We start from the raw sequence: 25,107 nt of genomic DNA on the forward strand, positions 1-25,107 counted from the left end.
CACGAGTTCGGTGACTCCTCCTTCGGTCCGTACTGCGCATGGGCTTCGGCTCCATCCTCAGATTGTTTTTTTCCGCCATCGGGCTCGGATGTGATACTTCGTGCTCCGGCTTCGAACTTCTACGGTTCCAGCCTCGACGGAAAATCCTCGTTCTTCGAGTTTCTTCATCATATCTTCATCTCTCGAAGCGGCACTTTTCTCCATCCCGTACATCGGCACCGGCCTTTGGGCCCTCCTCGACTCCGGTCCCGGCCGATGGAAAGGACTCCGTTCAAAAAGTGCCCAAAATGTGGGTGTAAATTTCCCCACACCGACCTCCATCAGGTGTGTAACCTTTGCCTCTCTCCAGAACACGAGGCCAGAGACTGCCCCTTCTGTAAGTCTTTTCGATCAAAAAAGACCATCCGGGATCGAAGAGCTCGACGCACCATGGCGCACTCATCGACCGCAGCTCCACCGGACATCTTCGGAGACGACGCCGAAGCTTCGGGGCAACTACACACCGAGCAGGAGGACGACGTCGTCAGCGCTTCCGAGGCCGACGACTCCGACGTGGAGGACATCACACCAGCGCAGCGGGTCGTGAGTACTGTACCCCCTCCCACCCCCGCGCCCAAAACCAAAGAGACTCTGGTTACACCCTCGCCTGCAGGCCTGGGTAAAACCAAGCACACAGCTTCCATCACCCCACCTTCGGGCCTGGTGTCGAAGCCTCAAAAGTCTCATGGCAGCTCGGGCTCGAGCCAGCCGACGCCTGGTGCCGAAAAACACCATCCGGCACCGAAGAAAGTGATACCCAGCTCGACTTCGAAGCCACCGGTGCCGAAGCCTGGACTCTCGGTGCCGACCAAACACAAACACAAATCTGTCGGCACCGACGCTCCGGCGCCGAAAACTCCTTCGACGCCGAAAAAACCGGAGGCTCCCAAAAAGCATGGCGCACAGAAACCATCGAAGCCCTCGGCTCCGAAACCATCGGTGCCAGCGGACGATTCGGCGCCACTGGACCTCTTTACACCAGACCCTTTGCAAAAGACTCTATCTAAAGATCCAAAGACTGGGCTACTGACTTTAATTGTCAAAAAAAGACGTCTTGACACACCGGCTCCTCCTCCACCACCCAAGCGGAAGGACTCTGCTACTTCTCCTCTCAGAGTACCCTCCCCATTACCTCCTCCTCTACCTCCTCCACCCCCTCCCCCCCAGGTCTCCGCCACCCTTACCTCATCGCTCCCCGACCCCGTCCCCAGATCCGGATTACGGGGATCCAGATTATGACCCGGCGGACGCCCCAATGGGCCCCACTCCACCGGGGACCCCTGACCCATGGGACGACTACCACAACCCTGACATACCAGATATGCCTCAGGACGACCTATACCCATCCAGGCCGTCTCCCCCTGAGGACTCCTTAGGGTTTCATCACTTAGTGCAGAGAGCAGCACACTACCATGGGGTGGAAATGCATTGTGAACCAGTGGAAGACGACTTCCTACTGGACACATTTGACATTCAAGACAAGTCCACGTCTATCTTGCCCATGCTTAAAGGTGTCACCAAGCATGCTGCAGAGGTGTTCAAAGACCCTGTCAGGGCCAGGGTATTGAACCCTCGAATAGAAAAGAAGTACAAAGCGGCAGCCACAGACCCTGCATACATTAAGGGCCCTGCTCCCTTAGATTCCCTAGTTGTGTCCACAGCTAGAAAGCGGGCTAACTCCCAGTCCTCAGGAGAAGCCCCACCGCCAGATAAGGAATCCAAACTTCTAGACGCATCTGGCAAGCGCACCGCCTCCCAAGCTGCCAACATGTGGCGCATTGCAAATACACAAGCGCTACTTGCGCGCTATGACAGAGCACACTACGACGAGCTTGAGGCTCTTATGCAGCATCTCCCCGAAAAACAAACGCAAGGCTCATGACCTCATACAGGAGGGTAAACTAATTACAAACACCTCCATTAAGTGTGCCCTCGATGCAGCCGACACCGCTTCTAGAGCCATAAATACCAGCGTCCTGCTTCATCGCCATGCCTGGCTCAGGATCTCAGGGTTCAAGCCTGAAGTCCAGGCGTCCATACTAAACCACCCCTTTGACCAACAAACTCTCTTTGGGCCAAAGGTGGACGAAGCATTAGAAAAGATGAAAAAGGACACAGACACAGCAAAGTCTATGGGGGCACTCCAATCACAGGCCCCTAAACGCTCCTTTCGACGCTCATCCTTTCGTAGCGCAGGCAGAGGCTACTCCACCGATAACGCCTCTACCTCCTACAAGTCCCCTCCTCAAAATACCTTTTCAAAGGGCTACCAAAGGGGTGGTTACAGAGGCAACAACAATAAGGGCAGGGGCAAAACTAACACCACCCGTTCTGCCACCCCGCCCGCACAATGACTTCCCTACACTCCCCCCAGACCATCCCACTCCGGTCAGGGGCAGACTACAAAACTTTATCCACGCATGGGAATCCATAACATCGGACAAATGGGTGAACCAAATTATTCGGTCAGGGTACTGTCTCGAGCTAACATCTACCCCACCCAATCTCCCACCAAGGCACCGTCCAATGTCTCAAGAACATTCCACACTGCTCAAACAGGAGGTGCTCTCCCTCCTCCAAAAACACGCTATAGAGCAGGTCCCCGTCAATCAGCAAAATCTAGGGGTCTACTCCCTGTATTTCCTTATACCAAAGAAAGACGGGACCCTGAGGCCCATTCTGGACCTCCGGCCTCTAAATGCGTACATACATTCAGACCATTTCCACATGGTCACCCTACAACAAGTCCTCCCGCTCCTCTGTCAGGGAGACTTTCTCACTACCTTGGATCTGAAGGACGCATACTTTCACATTCCAATACACCCTTCTCACAGGAAGTACCTCAGGTTCGTGGTGGACGGTCAGCATTACCAATTTTTGGTTCTCCCCTTCGGGGTCACCACCGCACCACGGGTGTTTACCAAATGCCTAGCAGTTGTAGCAGCACACCTCAGGCGTCAACATATTCACGTCTTCCCTTACCTAGACGACTGGCTCATAAAAGCCACGTCCTACAACCAATGTGTGCAACACACCAACAGCACCATTCAACTACTCCACCGGCTAGGTTTTACGGTGAACTACCAAAAGTCCCACCTCCTACCATCTCACACGAAGCAATATCTCGGGGCAACTATAGACACCTCCAAAGGTATTGCCTATCCAAACTCAGCCAGGATCGCAAGCATACAAGCCTTGCGCAAAACATTCCTTCCTCAACACTCTTCCAGCAAGAGTGTTTATGAAGCTCCTAGGAATGATGGTGTCTTGCATTTTCATAGTGCCCCATGCAAGACTCCACATGCGTCCACTACAAGAGTGCCTAGCACGACAGTGGAACCAGGCCCAGGGTCAGCTGACGGATCTGGTGTTGGTGGACGGCCGCACTCATCACTCTCTGCAGTGGTGGAACACCACAAACCTTTCCAAAGGGCGGCCGTTCCTGGACCCGGTTCCTCAGGTGATTCTAACAGCGGACGCATCGCTCTCCGGCTGGGGAGCGCACCTCTTACACCTCACAATGCAAGGTCTATGGACGCCACAGCAAAAATCGCTCCACATCAACCATCTGGAGCTCTTGGCGATCTTTCTAGCCCTAAAATCCTTTCAAAAACAGACTTCGGGCAAAGCAGTCCTCATTCGCACAGACAACATGACTGCAATGTATTATATCCAAAAACAGGGGGGGGACACACTCTCCCCAGCTCTCCCGCTTAGCCCAGAGCATATGGAGATGGGCAATTCCCCAAAACATCTTTCTCCTGGCACAGCACGTTCCAGGCGTACAAAACACCATGGCAGATCTGCTCAGCAGACAAACGCAACAACTACACGAATGGGAACTGCATCCACAAGTTCTTCACCCATTCTTCCAACAGTGGGGGCATCCTCAAATAGACCTCTTCGCCACCCACGAAAACAAAAAATGCCCAAACTTCGCCGCCAGATACCCCCACCCATTGTCCAAGGGCAATGCGATATGGATGAACTGGTCAGGCAGATTTGCATACGCCTTTCCACCTCTCCCACTAATTCCATTAGTGGTAAGGAAGCTACAGCAACACTCCCTCACACTCATTCTAGTAGCTCCAACATGGGCCAGGCAGCCGTGGTACACCACACTACTACAGCTATCGGTGGTACCACATCAAAAACTGCACCTGTCCCCATGCCTCCTAACCCAGAACCATGGAGAAATCAGGCACCTGGACCCAGCTCAGCTCAACCTTGCGATCTGGCTCCTGAAATCTTAGAATTTGGATACCTTAACCTTCCCCCTGATTGCATGAACATCATCATGGAAGCCAGACGTCCTACCACTAGAGCATGCTATGCCGCAAAGTGGAAAAGATTTGTAATTTACTGCCGTAACAATACCATCAACCCTTTAGATGCATCCATACAGCACATCATATGCTATCTGCTCCATCTTCACAGGTGTAACCTGGCATATTCATCCATACGCCTACACCTAGCAGCGATTGCTGCTTATCTACAAAACAGACAGCATTTATCACTGTTCAGAGTGCCCGCTATTAAAGCCTTTATGGAAGGCCTTAAACGAGTAATTCCTCCCAGGGCACCACCTTCCCCTGTATGGAATCTAAATGTAGTTTTTACACGGCTAATGGGTCCACCCTTCGAACCAATGCATAAATGCGAGCTACAGTTCCTCACCTGGAAAACAGCTTTTCTCGTAGCTATCACTTCCCTTAGAAGGGTTGGCGAAATACAAGCGTTCACTATACAGGAACCCTACTTACAAATACATCACAGCAAGGTCATACTTCGTACAAATCCGAAGTTTCTGCCCTAGGTCATTTCCCCCTTCCATCTCAATCAATCGGTGGAATTACCTGTCTTTTTCTCGCAACCTCAATCTGTTGCAGAAAGAGCCTTACACACACTTGATGTTAAGAGGGCTTTGCTGTACTACATACAAAGAACGCAACCTTTCAGGAAGACTAAACAATTGTTCGTTTCCTTCTCTCCACCACATAAAGGCAACCCCATCTCTAAATCAGGGATAGCTAGGTGGATTGTAAAGTGCATACAAATTTGCTATCAAAAGGCAAAAAGAACATTATCTGTTCCACCTAAAGCCCACTCTACTAGAAAGTTAGGGGCTTCGATGGCTTTTCTAGGGAACATACCCTTAGATGACATCTGCAAAGCAGCCACATGGTCAACACCACACACCTTCACAAAACATTACTGTGTAGATGTGCATTCCAAGCAGCAAGCTAGTGTGGGCCAGGCTGTACTAAAGACACTTTTTCAAACCACTGCAACGGATACCGGTGGTCGCCGCTAAGGTTGGGTACTGCTATATAATCTATGCTAAGTGTACAATCTGCAGCTCATATGCCTCGAACGGAATATGCTACTTACCAGTATGCATCTGTTCTTGGCATGTAGAGCTGCAGAGTTGTACACGCCCACCCGCCTCCCCAGCTACCTGTATCCGTTCCAGTCCATCTTATTTAGATACAACACACATGGGTTTCTCACTGTTATTACTACGCTCCATCATTTCCCTGTTGGCGAAAAACAATCTGAGGATGGAGCCGAAGCCCATGCGCAGTACGGACCGAAGGAGGAGTCACCGAACTCGTGACTTCCAAAGACTGTCCAAAGAACAAAAACAAACTGCAAACATCCGGGCCCAACACCAGATGGCGATCTATGCTAAGTGTACAACTCTGCAGCTCTACATGCCAAGAACAGATGCATACTGGTAAGTAGCATATTCCTTTTATTTTTTAAAGTGAGAAAGGGCTTGGTAGTTGTTGCATCAAGTGTTTACAGATATTTCAGTGGTGAGTCAGTGTTTGCAAGAACCTGTGATGGTGGGAGCAGGATAGTCACTTGATCTAGAATTGTCTTCTAGAATGATAGATGGTGACTTTGTTTCCTTTACAAGATTGGAAGCAGGGAAGGGGGGGGTGTGTGTTGGAGGAGCATATCAGGAGGAACTGCATGGGGGTATGTGAGTGACCTCTGGTCGTATAAACACCTCCCCAAATGCACATGAGCACCTTGGCTTTAGCAGCTTTGCTTCTTTGTACTGTACAAGAGATGTGCTATGTTCAGTGCAGAGTAGTGGAATCCATGAGGCTGTTCATGTAAACGGCAATGCTCTGGCATTGAGAAATCTTCTGGACTGTCCTTGCTTAAACTGCTTACTTATGCGGTCACAGTGCTTCAGACATCTCAAAGCTAATAGTTGTAATTGACATTGAAGGTATCTAGAGGAGGGGCATGTTTGCTATTCAGCAGCGCCCATCATGCCTATTATTGTATTTTCATTTGTTTCCCAAGAGAGTTGATTTGGCTGTATCCAGCACTGCTCATCCGGAACTATGATATGGTGTACTTTTTCCTCACCATTCAAATTACTTTGAACAGATTCACAAATGTTAATATCCCATTGCACTTGGTTGCCCCAATATGACCCAAGAGGATCTAGTATATTAACCTCATCATTGGAAGGTGGATTAGACTGTAGGCCTTCTTGTCTCTGGAAGGGGTGGTGGACTTTAACTTAGGATGTCCACTAGTTTGTGGTCTGCATGCAAGTACCATTGATGGCTATTGGAATGCTGATGAGCACTATGTGTACCAGCAGATTTTGGTTGTCCATAGGAGTGTTACTTCTTCACTCATGCAAATTAACCCGAGAGCATGTAGAAAGAGAGGCTGGAGGTAAATATTGATCACTGTATTCACTCTTGTACTGGTAGCCCTTAGTCTCCCTTTCTCAGATTACCCTCCCGTTAAAGCTGTTTCATGTTGGCTTTTGGCCCCTTGTTTGGATCGAGAGTCGCGTTTGTAAATCTTCTGGTGTGTACGGAGGGTAAGACCTAGTTTTTAAAAAGAGGCAGCACTGCCTCCAGGCTTCAGTGGTTGTCAGTGACTGACCATTGCTGTGTTCCTCTGGCCTAAAGGCCAGATTTCCCTAGGCCACGTAAAGACGTCTAATAAAGATCTGCAGGTAGAAAGGTCACTGTGGCAAGTACGTCTGAACAATTGTGACTGAAACATATCTATACCAAAAAAAAGTACTGAATGTGAATTGGTTTTCTTTTCTTTTGTTTGTTTTTTGTCTCATTGGTACATCTTCTATTATGCACAAAGCGTCTGTCTTTTAAGCAACATTCTGATGCTTAATCAACTGGAAAGTTAATAGTGTGTTCTATTCCAGCTGGAGGTTTCACAACTTGAAGGAAGCCTGCAGCAGCCAAAAGCTCAGTCTGCGATGTCACCATACCTTGTCCCAGACACTCAAGCTCTTTGCCAGCACCTGCCAGTCATCAGGCATTTGGTCAATAGTGGGAGCTTCATTATAATCATACCTAGAACAGGTAAGTGGGAATATTTTTCACCTAGTCTATTTAATAGTGTTCCTTTCTTTGCAGTAGTAATTTCATACAGGTTACTGGCTGATAATTGCTCATTGTTATAGTGATGTGTACCTTTAACTCCTGTCAGGATATCTTTAAGCCATCTAGATTGCTTGAGTGTGTTAACATCTTGGACAACTTGTACATATATGCCTGGTGTAACCACACACCAAGGCATTTGGTGGCATTGCAAAACTTTACATCATTACCACAAATCTTGTGGTTGGTTGAAAATGCGATTGTTATATATTAAGCTTTGCATTTGCTTCATGAGTAGAGCAGATGTTTAATGCAGTCTGCTATATCACTATTGATTATTTTAACTTCTCTTTGATATTAATTTTCATTGCAAGTTGATGGGACCTGATCTCCATCTGGACTAATCTCCATTCTGCCCTCTGGTGTGTAGTTTGCTTACAAGTGGGAAATATAGTCTTTTCCAGCAATTTCACAAACAGAGTAAATGTTTATTTCCCCTAAAAGTGATTGATGGATTGGACTTTCTGAAGAAGGAGAATGGAGGAGCTCGTGATGCAATCCGCTACCTTGAGGTGGAGTTCAAAAAGGGAAACCGGTGAGTAAAGACTTTTAAAGCTCCTCTCTGGGAACTGTGCCAGTCTGAAACCAAGAATGCTGCAGCTTAATCAGGGCCCTGGTGGGCCCTTTATCATTGCCCAGAAGGGATGTTTGGGCAGAATGATGTCTTGCAGAAGGCACAAATTTGATGTCTAGATGGTGGATTGGTCACTCCTTCCAGACACTGGTGTCTTCCAAAGCTCCCTCAATTCCATTTGGCGTTAGGATCACCACTCTAATTGTAGTCAACTTGGAAAGGAAGACTTGCATGATCATAGTGGGATAACTCTGCTCTCGGGAACTAGCCAGATTCTGCATTTTATCTTGGAATATCACATTGGAGTGAAAAAGCATAAATCCAGGATACCTAAAGTTATGGAAGAATTTTTCTAACCATATAACCTGGTACTGTCTAGTAGTGTCCTTCGATGAAATACTGCAAGCAAGGTATTCAGAAGTCTCTTAGGATGTGTAGGATTCAACACCTTTTTACCAGAACTCAATCATGGTAATGTGGTTTTAAAGATGGCGGTGCTGGAAATGAAAGAGGAGTTGGTATCAACAGGGCTCATGCTTTTTTAGACCCTTATTTCCTGTGTCACAGCTTCCCTCCTTTCGCAACTTAGTTATGTCCACCAGTTTGCCTTATTTGGAGCTAATTAAGTGAACAGAGGTACAAGAATGAAAGAATTGTTTGGAGCCGTTGCGGGCAAGAGCTTCGCCGTAGTGTTTCTGCTTGACTGCTCACTATGGTCTTCAACTGTTTGGTCCAGTTCTGAAGTTGCTCGCTTGTTAAAATGTTCTATCTGCTCAGTTAAATATGTATCCATTTTCTTTACTCAGATATCTTCGTTGTCAGAAAGATACTGGAAAAAGCTTTGAGAGGCACAAGCTGAAAAGACAAGATGTAGATGCTTGGTAAGATTATAGTCTCACAATGAAATGTTGTTCTGGAAGTATAAGCTCAGTTTTTGCTTGAATCTATTCAATGCATTTAAGTAATCTCCCTCCCTAGTCTATTTGATAGGTCAACATGGTTGAAGGTCATCAAAGGCCAGCTCCTTGAACATTTAAAAAAAAAAAAAAGATTTAAAAAAAAAACCTTGTATGGCTTGCTCAGCCTCACTGAAGTATTTCTTATATAATTTTTTGTTAGCTGCATGTGTTGCTGTAGATACTAATACTCTGCATGCTCCTTCCCTCTAGTGTTGGGCTCGGACGATTGCAAGTTGTTTTTCTTCAAAGAAGTCTTTCGAGTCATGATGTATTTAGTTACTCCTCCCTTGGTTGGCAATGCTTACAGGCACCGAGTCCATGTTAGATAATTTTTTTTGTGCCGTCTAGTTCAGAAATGCATGTGAGGGCTTTGAGTTCTGTACATTTTCAGCACCTACGTTAAGGCCCTAATAGTCTTCCACTGCTTGTAGAGGAATACTAATTTACAGTCTATGCAGAGCATGTGTATCTACAGCAACACAAGGTACGAGAGGACTGAGTCAGACCAGCTGTTTGTAGCTTTCACCAAGCCCCTCAAGAGCTATCTATAGCCTTAGCATGTATTGCCAGATGGATAGACCGGTGCATTCAGTGTTGCTTTCTCAAGGCTAAAGGAGCTCTCTGTTGCACTCCGTGAAGATTGTACACAGAAGAAGGCCGCAAATGTGACTTTCCTATTGAAACATTCACCTGGCTGACATATGTAAAGCAGCCACTTGTTTACCATGCACACATTCACCAAACACAACTGTGTGGGTATCCTTCCCAGTCAACATGCTTTGGTTGGCCAATTGGTCTTAAGGACCTTATTTTAGACATCAGTATCATTCACATGCTAGCCACTGCTTTTCGAGGAATACTGACTTACAGTCTATGCAAAGAACGTGCATCTCCAGCAGCACTTGCTATGGATGGAAAATGTTAATTACCCTTGAACCATCTGTTGTGGGAAGTGCAGTAAATTTACTCGTCCCACACTCCTCTCCCGAAGCGTTTGGCTCGAATATATCTATTACTCCAGTATTGGAGCTTTCATAGATTCACATGCCTGAATCATTCCCCGTCGTCGAGATGTGAGTCTCCGGTATATAAAAATACAATGCTTAGATAAGTACACAACTGAAAAGAGGCCTAGGCCCATTTCCATTTTGCAACCCATAACTCTCGTTATGTGAAAGAGCAAATTTGTCCCTGAACCAATCGGAGCATCTCATCCTCTAGAACACTCGAGAGAACCTTTTGCACCTCAGATTTTCTACTGTGCTAGGGAGTCTCATTTGAGCTCTGCACTTTTGCTACTTTAGATTTGGAATATTTTCCAGTGAATTTCATCTGCATTGCTGACTACAGATTCATTCTACCTGAGAATGTAAGGAAAAGAGAAAAGGGGTTTGTTTTAGCGCCTGTGCCACTTGTTCCAAGAAGAGGCTATATACTGATGACCCTCATTCTGACTGCATCTACTGTCTTTACCCGGACCATCAAGCGAAAGACTGTAAGGTATGTTGTACCTTTTCGGGTAAAACTCTAAGGGACCATGAAGGATGCCTTTTAATATGGCTACAAAACCTTAAGGCCAGAAAGGAGGTTATCTCCAGTGATAGCGATGAGGCATCCTCTTCATCTAGGAGGTTTCAAAAGAGGAAGAAATCACCTCATTCGCATACCTCAGAAGAGCGTCCTGAGAAGGCCCTCAAAATGACCACTCATGGGTCTTCTGGGCGCGGTCCCTCAAAATCTCCTCAACATAGAGAAAAGGAGAGGAAGAAACATGCTTCAGGGGATAAGACTGTGAAAAAGACTGGTTCTGAGCCATTTAAATCACCCCCTCAGGTCAAACAAGCCTTCAAGAAACCTTCCTCAAAGCCTCCGGAGGTAAAATCAACGATTTCTACATTGTCAACAGGAGCGTCGACGAAGAAGGCTTCGTCGTAGTCGACGAAGATTGAGGTAACGTTCACGATCAATGACTAATGATTCATCTTCGTCGATGGCACTATCGACACAGGTATCGTCAATGACCACGTCAGTTTTAACGATGACAACTACTCCGTCTGCTGTATCGACGATGGTGACTACGTCGTTGACGACGGATAAGACACTGATGTTGATGTCTGCTTGGTCGATTGCATCGACTACGATGGTTTCGACGATGGGCTCGTCGACGAGAGAAAAAAACACCGGAGAAATTGGAAGGAGCCAGGAAGAGGAGAATTACTCGGGGAAATCACCTCACTGAGTAAGATTATGCCTCTTGTACCATCACACCTGCTGGAGGAGCAGGAGTCAGAGGAGGAGGATGAAGGCCCTTTTGGCTATGCGAGTAGCCCTTCCCAATTACATGTGAAATGTCAAGACGATGACTTTGAGGAGGAATACGAGGAGTTTCAATACCCTCCCCAACATCCGCAATATCGTCAAGGTTACCAGGAAGAGATGGTTGGCATACTGTCTACTTATTGATGGACCTACAATTTATGTTGGCGGATTATAGGAAGAGGTTTCCACCAAGTCCAGAATCTCAGGAGGTACCAGTACCTGTTCTGCGCCCACGCTCCATTCCAGCTACTCCTGTTAGAAATAGGGAGTTTTGCAGCATGAATCTTTCTGGATTCACTATGCTGTGCATTATTCCGCGGTCTAGTGGTTGGGTCCGGAATCGTAGTGTTTTTTTCTCTTCTTTTTTTTTTTTCGTGGCCCAGGTGGGCGTTGACGTCCCACCATTTGGTGTCCTTCCGTGACGTCGGCGTGCTTCCTCCGGAAGCTCCCACCTTTGGGCGCCATCTTCAGATTATTGATCCCGCCTTTGGGTCTGGATTGTCACCGAGGAGCCGGGATGACGAAGGAGGAGAGGAAGATAAAGAACTTCGACGTTCAACGGAGAATGCGCACATAGGGGGCCCCCTGAGCCCAGGAATGGACAAAACCCCATTCAAATTTTGCCGTAACTGCCACCACAAATCCGCGCAAAAGGACCAGCACCCGGTCTGCAACCTCTGCCTGCCAATCGACCACGAAAGCGAGGATTGCAACGCCTGCTCGGCATTCACCCCAAGAACCTCAGAGTGAGGGAAAGACAGAGGAGAGCGAACTACGCCATGCAAGGTTAAGGAGAACCTCCGTCGCTCCGGGACTTGGGCCTCTCCAGCAGAGAAGAGGACAACATCGCTGAGGGACCAGAGGACTACACGGTCGTAGAGACCATTAAGTCGACAAAGGAGGTAAGAGGTAAGAGTCTGTCGACCCCTAAAACCCCGACAGACTCTCAAAAAACAGAGCCTTAGTCCTCGAAAGGAGCACTGGCGTCGAAGCAATCGACAGCCACAGCTGCGTCCACGGACAAACAGCCCAGTGGATCCTTAGAAAAGGACTCCCAGCCGGCGAAAGCTCAAGAAAATCCTAGGTCGTCGAAGCATGCCCCCGAAAAGGCGCGCTCGACGTAGTAAAAAGAGCTGAAGGCGACTTCGACATCGAAGAGAAGCGCCAAAACTCGGATGAGCAGATACATCATCCCTATGAAGCCCTCGACGGTTGTCGAAGTAGAAGTCGAAGAGGAGTTTGACGCCTCCGACCCGCCGAAAACTCCAGAACTAGCAGAGCAGCAGGACGAAGAGGGCCTGTATTATTACGAGGGAGAAGGCGAGGAAGATCAACAAACAAACTTGGAATCGACTTCCTCTGCGGCGCAGGACCTGGATTGGCAAGACCTCGACGCCGAAAGCCCAGAAGAAGCCGTAGAGTCATATCCGTCGAGGCCTTCGCCGCCAGACGACATTGGCATCTACAACATGGTCATCAAGAATGCTGCAGCAACATATGGGGTTAAATTAGAGGAAGAAAAACCAAAAGCCTACTTCCTCTTAGAGACTCTGCTCCCCACTCAAACTAGGAGCCAATTCCTACCCATGGTTCCAAATGTACTGGACCAGGGCAGGGAAGCTTTCAAGGAGCCAGCAACCTGCAGGTCTGTCACCCCTAGAACAGAGAAGAAATATAAACATTCCTCGAAGGATCCAGCATATATCCAGGGATCCGTACCGGCTCACTCCATTATAACGGCGACAGCCAGAAAGAGGGCCAACATTCCCACAAACTCAGGGCCACCTCCAGACAAGGAGAGTAAGAGGATAGACCTCAGAGGGAGGAAAATAGAGAGGAATGCAGCAATTCACTGGCGCATTGCGAACTCCAGTGCCCTAATAAACAGACATGCGTACCAACACTGGGAAGAGGTCGGACAGCTGCTCAAACATCTCCCAGAACAATACCAGCAGAGGGCAACACACACAGTGGAGGAAGGCAAGAACATGGCCAACACCTGCCTAAAATCTGCCCTGTATGCGGCAGACACATCCGGCAGACTCATGATGATTGGAGTGATAGAGAGGAGGCATGCCTGGATAAGGATTTCAGGTTTCAAACCGGAGGTCCAGAACAATATTCTGAACACCGCCTTCAATGGGGAACAACTGTTCGGCACACCAGTGGATAAGACGCTGACACAGCTCAAAAAGGATAATTAAACTGCGAGGTCCATGGGAGCACTGCAGTTCAGGGGAATGAGAAGGGACACCCCCTCAAGGAGACCGAACAGCAGAGGAGGAAAACAGCCGGGAACGTCGCACCAGACTTTCCAGCAAACATATCGGGGTAACAACCAGGCGCAGCAAGGTCAGCAACAGCAAAACTGGCAGTACCAACCTAGGGGCCAGTCCTTTCGGGGGTGACCGAACGGACGTGGACAAACTAGAAGAGGGGGGGCAGCAGCCCACCTCAAAGTGACTCCGCTGTATCGAACGTGCCCACCCACACAACATCTCTACGGGGGAGGTACAACAAAAGACTCAAAAAACAATTAGACACACACAAAGGAGAAAAAAGCGAACATATAACACCGGTAGGAGGCAGACTAATACACTTCTTCCAGGAGTGGAAGAAAATAACAGACAAATGGTTACTGAACATCATACAGTTCGGATACTGTATAGAACTGGAAAGAAAGCCACCAAACAGGAGGCCAACCAACAAGACGCGCACAGCAAAAGAGCTCGCGCTCCTCTTGCAAGAAGCACAAGAACTCTTCCACAAGGAGGCAATAGAAACAGTGCCGTTCAAGGAAAGAAACAAGGGAGTGTACTCCAACTACTTCCTCGTACCAAAAGTGGACGAAACGTTAAGACCCATCCTGGACCTACGGTTCCTAAACCAATACATAAAAGCTCAAAAATTCAAAATGACGTCCCTACAAGAAGTTATACCACAAATAAGGGACGGGGATTTTATGTCCACTATAGACCTCAAGGATGCCTACCTGCACATTCCCATGAACCGAAAATACAAACATCTACTGAGATTTGCCATCAACAAAGCGCACTACCAGTTCACGCCCCTAGCCTTTGGACTAAAATCCGCACCAAGGGTCTTCACAAAATGCCTAGCTGTGGTAGCGGCACACTTACGAAGAGAGGGACTTCATGTATATCCCTACCTAGACGACTGGTTGGTAAAGGTGAATTCCTACATCCAATGCAAACTACATGCTCAGCGAGTCATGCACACGCTGACCGAACTAGGATTTTCGATACACTGGGTGAAGTCCTCGATAGAACCAGAACAGGTGAAGATCTTCCTGGGCGCACAGATCAACACCATGCAGGACAGGTTCCCCAGCGTGAAGAGAACCTTCGCACTACGTCAGTACCGGAAGGATCAACCTCTGACTGTGAGGATAGTGAGCAAACTCATGGGGATGATGGCATCCTGCATTCACCTAGTCCCCAATATCCAACTCCACATGAGACCATTCCAGGAATGGCTACAGCAGCAATGGTCACAGGCAACAGGGAGTTGGGAGGATCTCGTGGTTGTAACGCTCGCAGTGCAAGAGGAGATCACATGGTGGAACAAAGAGAACATAACAAAGGGGAAACAATTTACACCACCAACTCCAACAGTGACCATCACAACAGACGTGTCCCAAATGGGATGGGGAGCACACATGAACCAGCTCAAAGTGAGGGGTTTGTGGACACAAACAGATGCGATAAGACACATCAACTACCTGGAACTAAAGACCGTCTGCCTTGCCCTAAAAGCCTTCCAGAGACAACTGTACGGGCAGAGAGTGTTGATACAAACCGAAAACACCACAACAATGTTCTACATCAACAAGCAGGGAGGTACACAATCTGTGGCGCTATCAAGCCTAGCGCAAGAGGTTTGGATGTGAGCCATCCCACTACAAATAGACCTCCTGGCGATACATCTACCAGGGAAGGAAAATGTGAAAGCAGACACACTCAGCAGACAGACATCAGCATCCCACGAGTGGGTGCTCAATACACAGGAAACGCAAAAGCTAATCAAGAAGTGGGGAACCCCACAAATAGACCTGTTTGCAACACACCAAAATGCAAAATGCCAAGACTTTGCATCCAGACAGTCAGGGCAGCAATCCCAAGGAAATGCCCTATGGATAAGCTGGTTGAAGACATTTGCCTATGCTTTTCCCCCGATACTGCTGATACACAAGGTGCTCAGCAAATGCAGAACAAGCAACATGACACTGATACTGGTAGCACCACAGTGGGCCAGGCAGTCCTGGTTCTCACAGATATTGGAGATGGCGCAGGAGCCACCACACAAGTTCCCAAAAAGAAGAGACCTGCTCTCAATGCAAAACGGAAAAGTGCTCCACCTAGAACCAGAGAGCCTCAGCCTAGCAGCTTGGATCCTGAAGACTTAGAGTTCGCACACCTAAAACTCCCAGAGAGCACGCTGGCGATGCTCTGGGAGGCAAGAAGACCTATCACACGGAAGTGTTATGTAGCAAAATGGAAAAGGTTCACCCAATGGTGCTTCAAAGAAAAGCTACAGAAGAGAATCACCAGGGCTAAGATATTTAACACACTTGCTAAAGAGCAACCTAAGCTACACCTCGCTAAGGGTACACCTAGCAGCAATAGTAGCCTACACAAGAGGAGAAACGGGGAAAAGTTTCTTTATATCCCCGGTGGTAAAAAGATTCCTGGAAGGGGCCAAACAAATCGCCCCCCCCAAAAAGGGTATCACCACCGGCATGGAACCTCAATGTAGTTCTCACGCAACTTATGAAGGCGCCCTTCGAACCCATTCACAAGGCCTCTCTATATATGTTCACAATAAAGACAGCTTTTCTGGTAGCAATCACCTCGCTACGCAGGGTAAGTGAACTGCAAGCGCTAACACTACAAGAACCCTACATTCAAATTCACAATGACAGGGTGGTAATGAGAACGGACCCACACTTGGTGGTGTCAAGGTTCTACTTAACCCAGACAATACAGATACCAAGTTTCTTCCAGAAACCATCCACAAGCGCAGAAAGGGCACTGCACACTGTGGACGCTAGAAGGGCAGTGATGCATTACATTGAGAGAACTAAAGATTGTAGGAAAACAAAGCAATTCTTTGTGTCTTTCGCAAGCAGTTTCTCGGGAAGACCGGTATTAAAAGACACCATCGCACGATTGATCACAGAGGCAATACAATTCTGCTACAAGCAGGCAGGGCAAGAAGTACAAGGAGCGGCACAAGCCCACTCTACCAGAAAAAAGGGAGCAACAATAGCCTTCCTGGCAAACACACCCATCCAAGACATTTGCCTGGCGGCAACATGGGCCTCAGTGCACACGTTCACTAAGCACTACTGCGTAGATATACAGATGAACAAGGAAGCACAAGTAGGACAAAAAGTGCTTCAACATATATTCAACAAACAACGCTCATCTTCCACCAGCCGCCACAAACCGCTACAAAGTCTATGCACAGCATAGTGAATCCAGAAAGATTCATGCTGCAAAACTAAGTTTCTAACTTGTCGGTGTAGTTTTGCAGCTTGAAGACTTTCTGGATTCACTAGCAAACCCACCCACCTCCGCCAGAAAGATGAGACAGGAGGTAGAGGATCAAAAAAAAATAAACAAAAAATGGAAAAATACTTTGATAAAGAAGAGGATGAACAAAATAGCACAAGACAAGAAAAAAAGAATCCGAAGATGGCGCCCAAAGGTGGGAGCTTCCGGAGGAAGCACGCCGACGTCACAGGAGTACACCAAATGGTGGGACGTCGACGCCCACCTGGGCCATGAAAAAAAAAAAGAGAAAAAACACTACGATTCCGGACCCAACCACTAGACCGCGGAATCATGCACAGCATAGTGAATCCAGAAAGTCTTCAAGCTGTAAAACTACACCGACAGGTAAACTATTTGTTACTGCCAGACCCCTTGCCAAGATCACCTCAATCAATGCCTCAACAGGATCCAGTCACCTCGGATGATGACCAAGAAGAGGGTGAGATAACAGGACCCTACCAAGGAATGGGATGATTACCTTATCCCTTTGCCTTCTTCTCCCTCTCCAGTGCCGATTGACTCACTGCTGGAGGAAATTGGCGGATTCCATAATTTGATGGAAAGGACGGCGATGAGATTTGAACTTCCAAAGTCAACTACCCAAATGGAGGGTTTTTTGTACGATTTCAAGGAGCCGTACCGGAAATAGGTTTGTGCCATCCCGATCGTTCACCACGTTTGGGAGGAAGGCCTGAAGGTCATGAAGATGATAACACTGGTGCTCGCCAGACTGGAGAAGTGTAAAGCTCCTTTGGATGCTCCAGCTTGTTTAGTGGGCCATCCCAAACCGGACTCTGTCATATCTCAAGCTGCTCAGCAGAAGTCCAAAAATCCGTCGGCTCCTATTACAACACCTCCTGACAGAGAGGGTAGATGCTTGGCTAATGCAGGGAAAAGGTTTTCTTCCATGTCTGCTCTTCTGGTCAAAGCTGCGAATTCCCTTGCCATACTGGGCAGATATGACCGGCAGATGTGGTGTGACCTGTCACCTTATATAGACTTGATTCCTGAGGAGAGTAGACAGCCGGTCAGGAAGCTCCTTCAGGAAGGAGAAAGGGCTTCGGCTGAAGTCATTGATTGCATGATGGACATCGCGACCATGGCTTTTAGATCGATTGGAGGGACAGCGGTGTTGCGCCATCAAGGATGAGAGCAACAGCTTTTAGGCCGGAGGTCCAAAAATAAGATCTTGCATTTTCCCTTCGATGGGGAAGCCTTGTTTGGGAACATGTGGGTGATGCGTTAAAAAGTATCAAGAAGGATACAGATACCGCAAAGGCCCTGGGCACACTGCAGCACCGGAAGGAAGGGGGAATAATTCGACTAGGGGGAATGATTAAAGCATGTGAATCTATGAAAGCTTCCAATACTGGAGAACTACAGTTAAAGGTAAGTAACTTGTTTTCTTCTCTTTCCTAAAAAATCTCATTTTGCTATACCTATGTGCACTGTACTTTCTACTCCATCAGTTTTAACATAGTGATTGCTTATCTTCATTGTCAAGGAAAGGCAGAAGCCGCTATTTACTTTGTGACCCGAAAGACTTCTTTCAGGAAAAAACACTTGAAAACGTTCGAGCCCAACACTAGGTAACAGGAATGTGCAGAGCATCTGAATCTAGAGCTGTGCAAGCTACAAACAGTTGCTTACAGTGTAGGTAACAGTTTACTAAGGATTTGGAGAACTACAACATGGTATGCAATGTTTCCTTCCCTCTGTGTTTCTAGCAACATTCCTTCTATTCTCATTCTGCTCTTTAGTTTCGATCTCACTAAACCTGGCTCCATGCTATGTTGTGTCCTGCAGGATTTCATGGCTGGTTTCCTATACTTTGAGTGGGAACGGACCTAGTCAATTACTTTGCCTTCACACTCATAAATTGGAGCTCTTTTTCTTCATTATTTGGTTTGTAAGTGTTTCCAGTAAAGATGTGCAATGTAGTTGCATGCAAAATAATTCATTGTGTGCATGTGACAGGTGTCATTGACATAGTGTTTCCTGCTTAGACTTAAAAACATAAGTTGGAGATACTGTCTAGTTCAATCTGATCATAGGCTGAATATCCAACCTCTTCCTGACTGTAAGAGCAAAACCCTTACGCTAACATTGCAGTTTGAGGGCTATGTTAATCTTTAAAGAAGGAGTTATGCGATGTGGCAAGTTTTCCAAGGAATCCTTTATCTTGTGTTTCAAAATATTAATATTTATGTTCTAATGGTAGGCACCTTTATAAAATCTTGGACAGCTGCAAACAACTGACAGTGGCACAAGGAAGTGGTGAGGAAGAGACCACTGGGATGGTGACCATTATAACTGCTTTCCAGTTGGATGATGCCAGCACATTTTCTGCACCCATGCAGGTTAGTATTGTCTTGTATGTGCATTGCACTGTAATGTACTAAAAGGGAACATTGACTATTGAGTCCTTACAGGCCTTTTGCAAGTGCATATGTATGGTAATTGGTGTGCTAAGCCAAGCACTCATGGTTATAGTAAAGTGAATGGTCTCAGTAGTGCGAAGACCAGCGAGGCAGCTGTGGAAGGCGATTTTTTTTAAGAATATTGTTACTGTAATATGCTAATTTGCACAGTTTTAATCCAACTCGGTGTTTGCTGTTTCAATTTAGTTAAAGGCATTTTGATTGATTTATTAGATGAACAAGAGAGATTACAGGATTTCCGCCATTGAGTATGTTAGTGCACATTAATCAACAAAAGACAGAGTATTTAACATAAACCTTCATTCATTTTACCAACTGATTTATATATTTCATAAACACAATTCATATCAATAAAGCATACATTTTTAGAATTAAGTATTTTAAAGTAAATAAGAAATGGGAGAAAGAAAAAAGATATGGACGATAAAGTAGTTGTGAGATATTAGCTGCGCAAAATTCAAATATATATCTACATAATGTGGCGGGTGTCCAGTATCACATACATCTATTATACACACACAAATTATACAGGACTCTCCATCATAGAGAGTTGTATATTTTTCACAGAAAGATGAACAAGACCTGGATTTGGATTAGATTTTCAGGAAACTAATATCTTGTAACATGAGGGATCCCTTTTTACTAAGTATAGTATCTGATAGAGCCTACTAGCCGCAGATTCCTTCACGTAGAATTATCCCCAGGCATGAGACTGGATCCGGAAACTTTTTTGCCACAGCATCCCTGCGCACCGGGGCGACATCACGCGACTCCGCCCAGGCGTCGTCCGCGCACATGACGTCAGCGAGGTCATATAAGAACCCCCGACCCCCCCCCCCCCCCCCCGGTGCGCCTACGTCGTTTTTTTCCTTTTCCGTGTGCAACGCGGATCCGATCCTTGCTACGGGCCTCTTAAGCCCCCCTTTTTTCTTCCATTTCTTTGGTGAAACAGTGTGCGAATGCCTTCGGGCTTTAAAACTTGCACGTCTTGTGGGCATCTTATGTCGGCGACAGACCCTCACCTCATTTGTATGTTGTGTTTGGGGGAGGATCACGGCACCACAGATTGTTCGGCGTGCCAACAGTTGAAGCCGAAGTTGCGGCGGGAGTGCCGGATGACACTTCTCTCGGCATGTCTCTCCAGGTCGACGTCCTCCCCTCGGTCTACTTCGGTGGAAGGCTTCAGATACGGCCGTGGTCGTCGTCCTCGCCCATTTCCGATGGGACGTGAGCGTCACTCCACGGTGGGTGTCGCAGTTTGTCCCCGGGGGCTGGTTTCCGGCCTACCGGGGCGTGGACTCTCCGCGGGTAATGCGGCCCCGCGTGTCGTTCTATCCACCGTTTCCCGGTGTTCGGGCGTCGAGAGTCCAAATGGAAACATACGCGGCGGCTTTGCAGGCCTCGCTGGCGTCTCCTTCTCCTTCCCCTCCTGGGGTGTCGGAGGATCCCTCGCCTTGCGCAGGGCCCTCTGCAGCGCCGCCAGTGGCTCCGGCACCGACTGGTTCGGATCCAGGTTTGGAGGATGTGGTGCTGTTGGGGTGCGGCTCCTCTGGAGCACCTCCTTCAGGCCACGGTGTCTCTGCCTCGCCGCAAACTCCTGCGGGGGTCCCTGTGGTGTCGCAGGAGGTCGCTGGGGCTCGGATCGCATCCCCGAGCCCCTCTCGGTCCTTTGACAAGGTGGTCCTGTCTGAAGCCGAGGTGACCCCGCTACGGCGCCAGCAGCAGCTGGTCCGTGTGGCGCCACAGGGATCGGGGACCCTCCTCATCCCGCTCCGGGTCGAGGCCGAGGGAAGGCCCCTCGTTCCTCTCTGGGCCCCTCTCGTCCCTCCCCACAGACGGTTGCCTCGTCGGAGGGCGAGTCGGAGGTTGAATCGTCCCTGGTGCCCCCACGTGGGTTGCAGAGCGATCTTTGCCTCATTCTGGGCCGCGGCTGGTGGAGGGCTTTGTGCCACTCCCCAGGCCAGTCTCGTTCCCCCCCACACAGGTGGCTGCCTCGGCAGAGGTCGGGTCGGCGTCATTCCGGCGCCACCCCGAGGACGGTGCGGCTCCGGCTCTACTCCGGTCTCCCCTCCGGTCTCTGGTGCGGGGTGACTTGGAGGTACCTTGTCCGGTGACGCCAGCTGGTGCCGATGTCCTACCTCAAGCAGCGGGCTCTACGGCTCTGCGCAGGGGTCTTAACGCACAGTCGTCTTCGGACGCTCCTTCTCCGGAGGCTGGCTGTATATTGGTGTCGTCCTCCCCGGAGACTGGTCGCCGTGTGGTGTCATTTTCACCGGCATCGAAGGGCGACTCCCCAACCTTCCTGGGGCAGAGGTGTTCGTCGGAAGAGCGGCAGGTCTCTCATTCTTCGGCTCCTTCTGACTTCCAGGTCTGGCACTTGCCCGCCCTGCTTGGCCTCGGGAACGACCGCCTTAGTTTGCAGCCGTCGCCCACGGAGGAGCTGTTTTCTCCACCGCAGGGCCCTACGGAGGCGGGTGCGGCCTTCACTCACGCGGTGTCCACGGCGGTGGGCATCCTGTGCATGGGTGACCCGGTGGCTCACTTTCCGGCGGACCATCTATTGGAGGTCCTCCACCAGGGCTCTGGTGGGAGGGAAATCTTACTTCCCTTTGAATGTTCGCTCCTTTCTTCCTTGACGGGAGCTTGGAGGCGTCCGGCCTCAGGGGGACCCTGTGAGAAAGTGGCTCTGTATATACTGTTCCCTAATAGGTACAGGGTGTACAGAGTCCACAGTCCCCCAGAGGCTGATAGAGGTCAAAGTTAGGTATGACCTTACTCTCAAAAGTGGTAGCTTGGTCGAGCAGTAAGGCAGTACCAGAGGACAGTGTAAAGCATTTATTGTACACACTCAGTCAGCAAATGGTTTCACACACTCAATAACTGAACTCTAGGCCAATGATTTGTATATATAAAATATATGCTTGTTTTATTTTTAGAACCACAAGGGGGTAAAAATATACTTTCTCAGAATGAGAGGTTGAATATAAATACTTTTGTTTCACGCAATAAATTTGTGTAAACAGTCACAGTTGGTTGCCATAAACAATCCTATTTCCTAAACATAACAATGCATTGAGCTCAATGGTAAATTCAGGTTATTTGTAATAAATTACTTTTCAGATTACTTTTGGAATTCCAGGTCTGGATCCTAGAACCAGCCTGGGGTCAGTATTCAGAATCAAGTGAAGAAAGTCGACTTAATAACTGTAATGATTTTTAGATAATATTTAGCTATTTCAAAAGTTAGCACTTAGAAAATATTTCACAGAAAACATTCAATGGATCTCTATGGCAAGAAATTCAAATTGCAGGTAGAGTACTTTATCGTTACTTTAGTAATCCAGGACTGGGTGCCTAGGCCCAGGACTGGGGTCCTTATCAAAAGCAGGTAAGTAATTTCGTTTGCAGAAATGGTACGATTTTAAAAGAATATTTCAAATTTGCAAAAGTAGACACTTAGAAGAAATTTCACAGAAAAGCAGGCAATGGTTTCCTATGGGAGAAAAATGAGTTAGAAGTAAGTATAGTTGTGAACACTTTTCAGAGTCAGGGCTGGGCACCAAGATCCAGCACTGGGAGCTCACCTAGGAGCAGGTGAGTAAATTCGTTTTTGTCACTTGGCTGATTTTTGGTGAATTTTTGCAGTTTTGAAAAGTTCACACTTAGAAGATTTTTGAAGAAAAAGCCAGTCAATGTTACCCTATGAGGAAAATGAAGTTAGCGGTTTAAGGGTAAGTACTCGACTGGTAGTGTTGAAATTCCGGGCATGGACTCAGGGGTCCCCCAGTGTCAGGTAGGTACAGTTGGTTCACCCTCAGCGGTTTCAGGACGGCCGGGTGCAGAGAGAGTTGGGCCCAATGTTATCCTATGAGGGATAGGGGGGCCTTGGTTGGTGGCTGCTGTCTGGCAAGCCACGCGGCTGTGGGAGCTGGGCTCCTGGTCACTTACTCAGGGCAAGTGGGGAAGTAGGTTAGAGTAGAGAGGGCACTGCCAGGGCCACTCGGGCGGCTGGGTGCAGGGTGCTTTTGAGCCTTAGGGCGCTCAATGGAAATCAATGGGAATGTTCCGGTTTGGAAAGAGGCTGCAGGCTCGGGGACGAGGAGGTTTCAGGTGCCACCACCACTTCGAGAGGTAAGTTGGGTAGTTGTAGGTTAGGTGGGTACCCCAGGATTGGGCACAGGGGGTCGCAGGGCGCCGGGTGCAGGGGTGCCTTTTGACGTCGGGAATCTTACCCTCTGGTTGATCGCGGCTGGGGTGGCACTTGGTTCTGAGGCTGCAGGCTTCTTCCGGGATGTCGAGGGGGGTCCTTGGGTGCCGGACTCTGGGTCACAGTCGCCGTGGGGTCGTCCTCTGGGTCTTTGTCCACTCCGGCACTGGCCAGGCTTGGCTGGTGCAGAGTGTGTTGGGTCCGCGGTCCCGGGCTGGTGCCAGGGATAGCAAGTAGGTTTCTTGAGTAGAGCCTCTACTCGTGGGAGTCCCAGGGGCTTAGAGCTAAAAGGTAGCCAGGTCCTCCGGGGTTGGTGAGGTTGCTGGCCACGTGGGAGGCCGCGCTGGTGCAGGTTCGAGAGTCGACAGGCCGGTAGGGCTGGGGCCAAAGCAGTTGGTGTCTTCTTCTCTTTTTAGCAGCTGCAGGGCAGGTCTTTGTTCTTCTTGCTCTTCTTGTCGTTTTTCTATCTGGAATCTGAGGAAGGAAGGTTCAGGGGGCCCCTAAATACTAGATTTAGGGGCGTTACAGGTAGGTGAAGGCCAGGGACCAATGGGTCCTTGTCCTGGGGTGGGTACACCCCCTATCCGGCCTCTCTCCTGTGGGAGGGGGGCAGTAGCCTAATCCTGATAGGGTAGGGCCTCCCATCTTCAAGATGGCGAGAGCCCGGAGATGTGCTTCACCTCGCCTCCCCCACCTGAGGGGTGGGGTGGGCAGGCTGGCACATCCCCTGTCCTTGTATGGGGTTTCCGGCCAAGCTTCCCGCCAGAGTGGGGGGTTGCAGTGGCCTGGGGAAACTCCAACTGGCGGCATGCCTTTGAAGCTTCCCTTTGCTCATCCTGGGGGAGGAGATTTCTCACCTCACCCAGGATGTGCATTGTTGCAGGCCCGGGAGAGCAGGGGCTCTCCCACCCAGGGGTCCAGCAACGTGTCTGCTGTGTGGCAGCCTGGGCAGCCTCAGAGCAGACGTGGATTGCAAGTTAGCTGTAAGGGGGCATCTTCTAAGATGCCCTCTGGGGTGCTTAGTACATTAAATCCTACACTGGCATCAGTGTGGGTTCAATGTGCTGAGAAGTTTGATACCAAACTTCCCAGGCTTCAGTGTTGCCAATATGGTGCTGTGGAGCTCGTGTTTGACAAGCTCTCAGCACCATGTATTCTTAAATGACAGCACTGCACTTACAGTGCCCAGGAATGGACCCGGGTACTGTAGGGGCACAGGGCTCCTGCTCCTGTGCCCACACCATAGGCGTAATGCACCCAGCTAGAGGGGTGGCTGACATATGCCTTGGCAGTGTAGGTGATGGGCATGGTACACAGTGATGTGTGCCATGTCGACTCTTTGTTTTGTCCTGCACCCAGACACTCAGCCTGCAAGGGCAGTGTGTGTGTGTAAGGGTACAGGGCCTCTGAGGGTGGCACAATGAGTGCTGCAGCCCTTAGAGGCCTTCCCTGGTCACAAGGCCCTGGGTACCTAGGGTACCATTTACTAGGGGCTGACATGTGGCTAGGGTTTGCCAATTTGGAGTTTGTGTGGTTTAAGGAAGGAACAT

At 48.7% G+C, this 25,107-nt stretch overlaps 1 protein-coding gene across 2 annotated transcripts in view; it reads left to right on the forward strand.

Moving 5' to 3' along the window:
* SMG5 (SMG5 nonsense mediated mRNA decay factor) overlaps positions 1-25,107 on the forward strand; it is a 400,214-nt gene that overhangs the window by 286,532 nt on the left and 88,575 nt on the right. For both annotated transcript variants that reach the window (XM_085638507.1, XM_085638508.1), the window contains 4 exons: positions 7,244-7,403; positions 7,926-8,016; positions 8,862-8,936; positions 19,131-19,269. In XM_085638507.1, the coding sequence (XP_085494633.1) occupies positions 7,244-7,403; positions 7,926-8,016; positions 8,862-8,936; positions 19,131-19,269 (465 nt within the window). The remainder of the gene's footprint in view (positions 1-7,243; positions 7,404-7,925; positions 8,017-8,861; positions 8,937-19,130; positions 19,270-25,107) is intronic.

The sequence above is a fragment of the Triturus cristatus genome, chromosome 12, assembly GCF_964204655.1.
Source record: "Triturus cristatus chromosome 12, aTriCri1.1, whole genome shotgun sequence".
Lineage (NCBI taxonomy): Eukaryota > Metazoa > Chordata > Amphibia > Caudata > Salamandridae > Triturus > Triturus cristatus.